Genomic DNA, 11,853 nt, shown 5'->3' with positions numbered 1-11,853 from the left:
GATGGATTGTTTTATGTGGGAAGGAGAAAAGAATCCAAAGGTTTAGTGTTGGACAGAAAGAGGAAATAGGAGAGAATGGTTATTAATGCATGTGGATATGGGATTACAAATTAAAATTCCCACTCCATTTTCCTTAGCAATATCTAGTTGTGTAGAATAAAAACTCAGTGTGGATAAAGGCTCTGAAGAATGTAGAAATAGCTAATATAACATTGTATTAAAATGGCATCCATTCAAAATTCCATTTATGTAGACAAACAAAATGATCTGTTTAAAGAAAATTGATTGTGTTATTTGTATTCCAAGGCACAAAACAAAGGATACATTTTTAAAAAAATAACCTGCCTAGAGTCATTAATATCCAGTATTGTGTACAGAGACTCTTCAGTGTTCTGGGGAGAGGAGGATAAAACAGAAATGATCATTGCAGGACTAAAATTACTTTGAAGTCCTATGGTTTATATTAAAAATCAATGCAAATTTTGCACAGTTCTCACTGATACTAACATGGTGTAAGCATTGCTGGTATGGGAAGATACCATGACACCCTCCTCATATATCCCTGGCACACTATTAATACTCTTTGTCTTGGAATAACTAAGCCCAAACAATAATAACCAAAAAGTTAACTAAAATTTTTCCCTACTAATTATTTTAAGTTCATAATGGTAAATAGTATCTAAACACAAGATGGTCAATTTGATAAATTTCATTTCTTTAATCAATCAAAATGGATTTTATGTATTAGATATATAAGAAGAAAACTTAGTGGTTAGCCTAGTTTTCAATTTCTATTCATCTTTGGACTAGGTAATAATAATATTTCCTAATAAACATAAATGTAAATTAGTTTATCAACAAAAATTGTTCTTAGAACAACACTACAGCTTAAATTTTATTGTTTTATATTTTATTTCTACTTATTGCAACTGCTGAGTAGGGAAGATACTCCAAAAATGAGATACTTGTTTTTCCATTAGCTTGCCCTTAACCTGTTTCTGTTTTGGAGCATATTTTTCTGACTACAATTCAGTTGTCACTAGTATGCATGGCCAAATTCTTTCTTTGTTCATGAGTGAGGCTTTCCTGTATTTTTATTCAAACCAGTCTGAAACTTAATCTCTCTTTTCAATCTTGACATGTATTAACTCTTTTAATTACAAATGTGAGATGTGTTGTTTTCCTTTTGCTGATTATATAGTATACTAATTTCATGCTCAACAAGGCTTTTTAAATATCCATTTAAATAAGATTGTAAAGAAAATATAGTGATTTACAATCAAGTTAGCCCAATTTCTCAAGATGCTCAATTCATTCACAAAGTCAAAAATATTATTAACTGTCTATTATTGGCAAGGTACTCTTATGGGCAATTGTGTATCAGAAAAACCAAGACGTGTAAGCCTCTTCCTGGAAAGAAATGACAGGCTAGTAGCTTCCAACAGAGGAGATGTTCTGACAGATCTAACTCCTTTGAGCATTCAACATCAAACACACTTATTCACAATGTCAAGATTAAACCATGTTCTTCTGATATATATAATATTAACTATTACATCACCTGCTGAAAGGCAATATAGAACATTACTTTAAAAAAGACCAACCTCTACATGTGAAAGAATACATATAAAAAGGTAGTAGCCAAAACAACAAATATATTTAGGCAAAAATTACAAACAAAATATACAGTTACAAATAGATTCTAATGAAGATTTTACTCAAAACAAAAATCTGTCCACTAATGCACTGTATATAAATGCATTTTAATATAATTTTTTAAAAAAGCACACAACTTATGAAAACCTATTCATAAAAATGGTCTGCTGAGAAATATCCGTTCCAGTGAAGTCTTTATTAAGAAGAGCAACACAGAAAGCTATGGAGAGATAAATCCAAGTATTCTCAGAGAGGAAGACGTTAAAATCAGAGCAAAACAAAAACAAAATTTTTGAAATAGCATAACTGAAATTTTATGAGAGAGAAAGAACTTGGCTTCTTGATTTATCACAGTAACTGTATACTTTTTAAAAAGATGTTTTTAGGGGCTAGTGCTTTTGTGGCTTCAACACATTATCACTTAGGAAATAAGTCAATATGTTGAAACCTATTTCTGCATTATCATTTCTTTTTGGTGGAATGGTAAATTTTGCCCTAAAATAATTCCTCTCCATCCAAGTAACTCCTTCTTTAAATATATGACTTATAAAATGAAAGCCATAGAAAAACTAGTCTCATTAATGGTCAGATCTGTTTTTTAACTCTTCAGGTGAAAGTAATCATGTTAGTCTTGTAATTTTCCTTCTTTGCACTATCAGTTTACTTCATTGTTTAATGTTTTTAAACTAGCAGATTTAATTTAGAATACCTTCTTCTACTGAGCTTTCCCACCCCCAAGTCATTTATAGTTTTTTTTTTTTAATATAGGAGTATTCATCAAAATTGGATATTCAATAACATTTTTGGTTAATTGGCTCAAGTAACATTTTTACCTCAAAGACTCTTTTTGGATGTACTTTTACAGAAAATATCAAAAAGTGAGCTTTGTGGCTCTAAAATTGTATGCTACCTTTTTGAAATGTGATATTTTGGTACCATCTTAATACTATTTTATGAAGAATGACAAATATACATATATATTTATATTTGGCTTTCTCAATTGTGGTTCATAGAGAAATTTAAAAGGAGATTTGACTTAACATAAATTTAACAATTTTTGGAGCTACAAGCTCATAATTTTAACACTTGGCTTTTGTAGTATACTACTTTATTTCTTTGGATGATGTTGATTGATAAAAAAATATTTAACCAAATATTGAAAAACTTCACATTAAACTGCCACCAAGCCTGAACTCTAAATCGTGCGCATTTTTAATGACAATCACTTTTAATATACTAAAATATTTAATAACTTATTTGCACATAAATGAATGAATTTTTACCAAAATTTTATTCAAAGCATTAGGAAAATCATATTCAAAATGTAGGAATAATCAGACTATAACAAAGCTGCATAGATAGTGGTATACAAGTTCCCTGACACTAAGTGACTTCTAACTGAAACTTCAATTTTCAAGTCACCAAGGAGAAAATGATAGAGGCATTATTTCCTCTCGCTGAGGTGGAAAAATGGCTTCAATGGTGAGAAGTCACAGTATTTACATAACAAAGATTAGAATATCTCCAAATTATATTCCCCCATTGTTAGATGAACATCTAGAATGTAAGGATTATTGGAAGGGAATAGGAAGTGAATTAGGAGATACCCTGATCAGTGTCTGCTTTAATCAGACAAAACACTAAGTTTTAAAAATTACAACCACACCATTAAGCTTAACTAAAATTGCCACTAATGAATACTTTTTAACATAATACAGTATATGTATACAAAGGAAAAATGACGTATTTCCTATTCTTTGACCTTAGATAGAATAAATGTTATCACTAATAGGGATTTGAAAAATAATTCTCTTGGAAGAACATGAACTCTATAGTGATCAAAATCCTTTCTGTCTTTAGATGGTGGAATTAAAGGTAGTTATTTTCTTCTGTATCGAAAAAAATACAAATTATCTAAAAATACATTCAAAAAAACTCCTTTCTGAATACTTATAGCTTGAATCAGAATGAGAAATTGCTAAATTTCTTTTATAAGAGTACTTTTTGAAAAGGAAGACAATTTATTTGAAAGGAATTTGGAGTTGGAAACATTTTTCATTAAGAAAACACTGTTACCCTGAGAAAGACTTAAAATTATCAGTGCTTTCAGAGGCTCCCAACAATGCACGAGGAAGCAACTTATAGGTTGTAACTTCTTACAGTTACCTACACAGAGAGTTTTGGTTTACAAAAGTAATTTGGATTTCTCTGCTATTCTGCTAACAAAGACATCTGAATGTAGTTGACCACAACCAAGATTTGCATTCATTTTGGGGAGACTTCTTTTTTTTTCCTTTTCTAAGAAGAGTTTGTAGTTCTCCACATGGTCTTGGACTCAAACCTACTGTTCACATGAAAAAAGAATTTTCAGTAAGCAGGCTGGTAGTTTTCTTGTATTAGTAAATAAATTGTCTGGTCTATATTCTCTAATGCATGCTGGGAAAATAAGGCATTAGTAATTCTGCACTGGCTGTCTATAGAGTATAGACAACTGTTTTGTTTCTAATAAGAGGCATATACAAACATTCTTCAAAGTGCACTGTTATTGTTAACATCTCTTATGCATTTATACAAAATCAGCATTCAACTCTTTACATACTTTTAGTATAAAATGATGCTTACTCCCAACACCTTACATATACCATAATTACTTGAAAAAAGAAAAAGTGAGAACAGCCACAGAATTAGCAAGGTATTTTCCACAAATAAAAATACAGCATACAAAAAATGGCAAGTTAGTGATAACTGAGAATATGAACTTTCAGTAATATTCTACTTGGGGTTCCAGCTTAAGATTTGACAAGTTTGAAGCCTTGTCCTGTGTCCAGCACAGTAGGAAGAAACCAACTCATTTTTAATCTTTTCAAGCACCTAAAACAAGTTTTGCAGACCCAAAAAAGGTTCAGCCCACACAACCAATTTGCCAAATGCACTAATGGATATGTAATACGAGGAAAGTATAACATCCAGTGCTTGGCCACATCACTTCCTGTCGGCAAATGCAGAGTGTAGTCACTCCATCGTTTTGATACACCATACACTGCTTTCACTGTGCGTCCCTTTTCAGTCCAGCAGATGTTATTACTGGAGTTGCAGTTATATTCTACCCAGTCTTTTGTAAAGTCACCTAGCTGCGGCAGGTCAGCTTCTTCTATATCTATTGTCTTTGACATCTCTGCTCCTTGAACTGCAATATACTGGTCATTAATTTTTCTCACTTCTTTTACCCAAGGGGTTGAATTGTCACTGTCTAATACAATAATAAGCCGGGAACAGAAAGAACCATTCTTTTCTCTCCACCAGTCTAAAAGTGTGTCCAGGCGTAATATGTCTCCACCTATGAACAAAAGAAAACAGAACACTAATTTCTAAAGCCTCTCATAAAGAATACTCTCTTATTTTAAGTGTTTTTTCTTTAAATTCTTGGATTTAAATATGTTAACAAAAAAAAGAGATGGAGCCTTCCTTTTAAAGTATCTTTTCAGAAGATATTTTACTTAATAAAACGGACTTTAAACTTCAGAAAAAAATTCCAATCATTCTTGTTACTCACATAATAAAGGAATAGTCTATGATAAATTAATTAAATTGTTTTGTAAAGTTAAATTTATTTAAAAAATAGAAAAAAATTGATTTTACACAAGCAAGCTAATATTCCACACCAAGTGTCAAACTCAGGCCCATGGACCAAATCCAGCCTGCCACCTGTTTCTATATAACCTACAAACTAAGAATGACTTATTAACATTTTTACATGGTTGAAAAAAAAAATCAAAAGAATACTATCCATGGTATGAACATTATATCAAATTAAAATTTCAGATAATTATTTCTTTCCATAAATAACATAATCACATTCATTTACATACTGTCTATGGCTCCTTTCGCTCTATAATGGTAGAGCCGAGTAGTTGCAACAGGGATTTATGGACCACAAAGCCAAAAATATTTATTATATTTGTCCCTTCCAGAAAACGTTTGCCAACCACAGTTCTACAACTTGATAAATCAACCTTATCTTTATCTTCATATGTAGGTATCAACTAAATGAAAAGGAAACATTCGATCTGAACCAAGAAGGAGGTTAAGGATGGATTTATTTTTAAATCAGTTTTATACCTGAAGAAAAACAAAGGGTTAAAAATAATATACACAGAGAGGTCTAAAATAAATGAATTTCTGAATGAGAAACATGCCTTTATTGATGGCATTTTACCTGGTTCACTGTGAATTTTTTTGCTTTAATTTTTATTCAAATATTAGGTTAAAATAATATTTCTAGAATACTTTTTTAGCGTCTGCTTAAATTTTGTGCCCAAAGCAAATGCTGCCTCACCTCACCCTAGTCCCAGTCTTCCCTTAATTGTACACTGACCCAATCATTCAAATTCTAGGACTCTGTTCTAAGGAAAGACCAAAAACGAGGTTAAAAAATTACATATAACGATTTTCTTCCCACTCTAAGATACAGTAATATCTGAAACAATCAAGTGGAATGGAAATAAATTATAGTATAATTTTATGAGGGAATTTTATAAAATAATAATAATAAAGAACTTTTAATGACATGAGAAAATGTCTATGATATTAGGAAAAAAGCCCCATATAGAAATCTGACTACAAAAAATATTACCAGTAGTTATTGCTGGGTATTTGGATATCAGGTGATATTTCTGTCTTTACATGTTTCTATATTTTCCAAAATTTATACAGTGAGCATATGGTAGTTTTATAATCAGAAAAAAGAAAAAAGGTTTACAAACACAAGATCTACAACCTAGATTCAGAATACACATTTCTACCAAGAGCAACCATCCTCTTTGTTAAACCATCAAAATGACAACACTGGAAACAGAATTCTTTGGAAGATTCTATTCAATTAGTTAATATTCTTTTATTTGTCAGCCTGCCACATCTTAGATTCTAAAAATGAAAAATTTTGTATCATTAATTGCCCTAACAGTTATGTGTATCATCTCAGAAGCACTATCTCAATTCATGGTCTATACACATTACAAATATGTTGTTTCACTGATATCTCATTCCATTTTCCATAGAACATCACTGCCTAACACACCATTCACAACTGTTTCCATAAATATTCTTTAGCACATTCTACTTATGATATCCTAATTCTGTTATATATGTGCTCGTAAGATAGCATCATCAAGACACTTAAAGCAGCAATAAAGCCTTTTAAAAACTTCCTATTTATCTTCTCATTTTGTTTTACTCTGCTTTCTAGTATAAGCTCTATGTTGCATTTGGCTTTTGGCCCAGATACAAAGTCCTTACATTTATCTCATAACAGCCATCTGATGTATTTCAAGTAATTGAGACCGCTTTTTAAAGGCTTTATCTGTGATAAACTGCTTTATAGATTCCTCCATTTTTCTTTTATTTGTCTTCCTTGTGATTACCACAATTGTTTTTGCAAAGAGGAAAAAGTTATCAGGTTACATGTTACAAAACCTCATAATGTAAGAAGACTACGTTTTGTAAAAAGTACTGTAAATAAAGTTATGGGATAAAGGGCAAATATAGATTGTCTTCCCTACAGCAATATTTAGTTCTGGACTTGCTTTTTACTTACTAAAAAGTAAGTAAAATCCAGTTATGATGGTTTCAATAACTATTAATAAATTCTGAAAGCTTAAAACTGTTTGTAACTTGGTTTGGGACGGACTGAAGCATTTTCTTCAGAGCAAGTGTGCTTAACAGTTTCTGAGGCAGAATCAGCTTTCAGGGGCTGTCTGTCTAGGGCAAGCCAGAGCACAAACTGACCAAAAAGAGGGCTCAGTCTCTGGGCCTGGTTCAACCTGGTTAGCTCCAAGTGAACCAGGTGCCCCAGGCCAGAAAACACGTAGCTGCAGCATTACTGGGCAAAAATCTCTCTCTCTCTAAGGGGAGGGAGGGCTCTGTCAAGCTATGTGTTTATTATTATATTTTTCTACTTTTCATAATAAAGTCTCTGAGAAAGAAATGTACAAAGGAACGAATATTGGATAATAGAGGAGTTTTATAATGGTCTGTTTTTTGGTGGCATACTTCAAAAAATGTTGTAAAAGATATCATTCCATAATGTAACTGTTAGACATTTACCTAATAATATAACCCTTCTTTATAGCTTTAAGTCTTAATAAATTATTTCTAACTCACAGAGAATGATAATTTAAGAACCCTGATTTATATACTATTATTTATCTTGTGTCTACTACTTTTCCTTGGAAAGGAGGAAGTTGATATAAATAATAGGCTGAACTTTTAGAATATTTTCAAAGATATCTTTAAAAAAATATTTGAAGTACATTTTAAGATTTAACAAGAAAAATACAGACATTTAAAATATTTTCTATTAGGTAATAAAGCCTTCATGTAAATAAGAAAAATTATTTTAAAAATTATCTTATAATACTTAAAAATAACTAGGAATATATGGATGACAGCCAAAATTATTCCTTTCTTCTATTTGGTTTGTTTTGAAGAGAGTTTATTATTATAAGCACTGCAGTAAGTTTTCAATAATCATTCAGTGCTTTAGGTCTGAAATTCTATTTCTGTAAAGATTTTTTAATTGGACTAGAACTATTTTCTCTTGTGCTATGGAGTACACAGAATGTTATACTTTAATTTACCTGGAACTGAAGTAGTCATAAAGTTTAAGGAATTGTTTTCTACATTCAGCTGTTTAAAAGTTATAGGTCAAGCAAATAATTTGATAAACTAAGTTCAAGTAGTTTTAGTGTTGAATATCTTCCTCTACTTCCCAAGTTTTTGAAAATTGGTGATCCATGCTAACAAAATTATCTACTTCACTAGAAAATGCCACTTTTCTATCACCATGGCTTTCACCCTTGGCAGCAAAATAGCAGTTGAAATAAAACACACTTTAGTAGTCAGGCAGACCTGGGCTTGAATCATGGTTACATCACATACCAGTGGTATGAGTGTAGGTAAGATATGTAAACACTTTCAGCTTCCATTACATTTGAAAAATAGGAGTGATGGTATCCAACTCAAAGAGGTTCACGTTAAGATTAAATCTAATAATTTACCCAGCATAATAACTCATGCTCTAGACAGCCACTGAATTCAATATTTATTTAAAAAATTTTTTTCCTTAGGAGAAGAGCCCCAATTACAAATTTTAAGAAATTAAGAAATTATGCTTGCTTAAAATTATGTCTACTTTAACCTTAAGTTTGTTTCCTTCCTTCTGGAGTCCTTACATTGGCAGCTTGGACTCTGTTCTTCTACCCCATATCTGCTTATATTTTTGCTTGCGTCCAAATAACTGTTTCACTTATATTTTATAACTATTTCATTATTATATGTGTTCTTGGTTTAAGACATCTAAAATCTTATTAAAAAAAGGCAGGATGCAATTATATCTAAAAGACCTATTTCTAATCTAAAATAAGAAAATTATCTTCTTTCATGATTCATTTAATGATTTCATCCATCTATCAGTTATTTATTGAACCCCTACTGTGTGTCAGGCTCTGTTCCAGGAGCTGAGAATGCAACAGTTCAAAAAACAAGTCATTGGCTTATGGAGCCTCTATTTTAGTTGAGAAGATTGACAAACTTATATATCTTATAGAAACATCTCATTTCTCCCTTGCCAGTAACTTTTGAGAAAGACAAGTGTTTTCTAGGTTCTGATAATTCACATAAGTTAAAGTTATTTTATGTTTTCCATTTGCCTAAAAGTATCCAGAAAGGACAAAAAAAAACTATAAAATGTTATACCTTACAATGAAATTCAATTATTTAATTAACCTCTCATTTTATAGACGAGAAAACTGAAGCCTAGAGATAAGTAACTTGCCTAAAACAACAGTTTTTGCAAATGAAGACAGAAGCAAGGTCCCTGACTTAACTGCTATTCCCACCATTTCACATCATTTGCTATTTAAAATTTCGGTGATCTTTCTAACATAAATAAAACTGCACATATGAAGAACTACTGAAAATCTGCATTCATAACATTTAAAAACTTAGAAGTCCTGGTCAAAGAAGTTATCAGCTTGTGAAAAATTTAACTATATTTAATAGTACTGAAAATACCTTAAAAGGAAACTGATTAGAAGTCTCATATTAAGCACTCAGATTTTTTTTCTTCTACTCTTTGCAAGACAAAATTCTCAAAGCCTTATCTTTAGAGATTTTAAAAACTTATGCTAAGAAGATATGCTTGAGAAAAGAAAAACAAAATAGAGCCAAAATATGTATACTTGGTAAACTGTTGGGTGAAAAATTGACAATCCTGAATATGTATAGCTTCACAATAGTGAAATTGCTAAAGGTGAATTTACCTGCCAGAGCCCACTCTCCTGTGCCATGGGTGTGCCCACTGTAGTACAAAATATACGTATCGTGTCTAGGTCCATCCATAGTCCGAAGTTCGAAGAAAGCTTTCAGTTTGGAATGTAGAGTATCAAAAGACAGTCCACTTGTGGAATAGTCACATCCATAGATCTCAATCATATGATATGCAAAAAATCTCTGGATAGCATTGAGCATGCCAGTAGACCTTAAATTTAACTCCTGAACATGTTCTGGTGGAAGAAGTGTTGGCTGACCATCAGGACTGAGAAGAGAGAAAGATTATTTTGGTATTCAAGAAGTGTTCATTCTATGTCACTTTTTATCCATCATTATACGCCATTATCCAAGAATCATAATAGTTGCTGCTAACTCAATAGCAGTTTTCTTTTAAATCATAAATCATCTTTTCTAATATTCCTACAGAGCTACAAATTAAGCTTGGAAAATAAAAATCTGGCTTCTAAAAATTATATTTCTTATCAATAAAACAAACTAAAAGCTAGGAGAATAGTATCTCTAAATACAGGTGTTACTACTCTTTGCACTTTATTCATATCTTCTCACCAAATGACAGACTCTGGATAAGAGTTTTAAAAAACAAGTTTATTATTCTAATTTTATCCCCAAAACGTTTCATGAACACCTGGGTGAGGACTATAAATGGGAAGGAATTTTAACATAAAATATGGAAGCAATATTTTAAATTATATGTTTAACTTCTATACTGAAAATACAGTCTTTATAAAGTTGTGTTCAAGTTTTACTAACTTAGGATACATAAATGTTAGATGATCTATTAATAAATTGCATTTTAAAGCAATTATTAAAATTTAGGTCACTGCCTTATACTACTGGATACTAAATAACACTTAGCTCTATCTGATCCTAGAACATATGTAAAATGGTACTTGAGTAAAGATGATAAATCAAGTAATAACTAGCAGAATTAAAATAATATGGGATGGGGGAAATTATTACTCCTTTCCAGAAAAAGAATTTCTTTCAGGAATTTTGAAAAGTTTACATGTTGCTTCATATATTAGCAATATAGTCTAATAATACTTTAGTTTTCATTAAAAGAATAAAAATTTTGTTCCATGTTTGTAACATTTAACAGTCACAAAAGAGTAAAAGATTAAGCAATATATAAACAAAAATTACAATGGAAGGAAAATCTGATTATGCAAATTATTATTTCCAAACATTCTTTCTACATAGTTGTCACTTCTTACTTTATGGTACCCTTCCAAATCTGTTTATTTTACCCCACATGAGAGCCTTCAACTTTTTATCAAGCCTTTAACATGCAACAAAATATTTACTAAATAGTTTTTTTGGGGTTTTCATGTCAAATATTTGAAATTAAATAAAAACTTTTCCAAGTTTTTGTTTTTCCCAAGGGAAAGCGTGATGAAACCTTGATCATCACAATTTATTAATGACAAAGAATTATTTTTTTCTATTGCAAGGTTACTTATCTATAAAAGAAATTAAAATATGGCAAAATTTAAAGATTCACAGATTTCTCACACAGCTGGGGACAAAAATTATTTTGGAATAAAAACTTCAAACAAACACAACTTCATTGCCAATTCTGAGTCTTTTATCTGGATGGCATTTTTCTGTGTGCAGGATGATTTTTACATTCATGTTCTCATTAGCTCTTCATAACATTCCTCTGAGACAAGCATAACAGATATTATTACTTGTATTTTTGATAAAGACACCGAGAGTAAGAGAAGCTATGATTTGCCCAAGGTAATAAAGAAGTAGAATTCAGGACTCTCAAGTCCTGTGCACATTCTATTGTATTTCACCACATTGTTAAACAGAAAATTTCCAAACAAGATATCCCTTTTAGGTTAG

General features: G+C 31.0%; 1 protein-coding gene across 4 annotated transcripts in view; it reads right to left on the bottom strand.

The window, feature by feature from the left end:
* Positions 1 to 1,330: 1,330 nt before the first annotated feature.
* Positions 1,331 to 11,853, bottom strand: part of TMEM168 (transmembrane protein 168) — a 96,335-nt gene continuing 85,812 nt past the window's right edge. For all 4 annotated transcript variants that reach the window (XM_037836347.1, XM_037836348.1, XM_037836345.1 and 1 more), the window contains 2 exons: positions 9,975 to 10,249; positions 1,331 to 4,993 (listed from right to left, as the gene is read on the bottom strand). In XM_037836347.1, coding sequence (XP_037692275.1) covers positions 4,446 to 4,993; positions 9,975 to 10,249 — 823 coding nt within the window. In that variant the 3' untranslated portion in view covers positions 1,331 to 4,445. The remainder of the gene's footprint in view (positions 4,994 to 9,974; positions 10,250 to 11,853) is intronic.

The sequence above is a fragment of the Choloepus didactylus genome, chromosome 5 (assembly GCF_015220235.1).
Source record: "Choloepus didactylus isolate mChoDid1 chromosome 5, mChoDid1.pri, whole genome shotgun sequence".
Taxonomy (NCBI): domain Eukaryota; kingdom Metazoa; phylum Chordata; class Mammalia; order Pilosa; family Megalonychidae; genus Choloepus; species Choloepus didactylus.
Note: the sequence above shows the minus strand (reverse complement) of the source record. Positions and strands in the feature narration are given on the sequence as shown.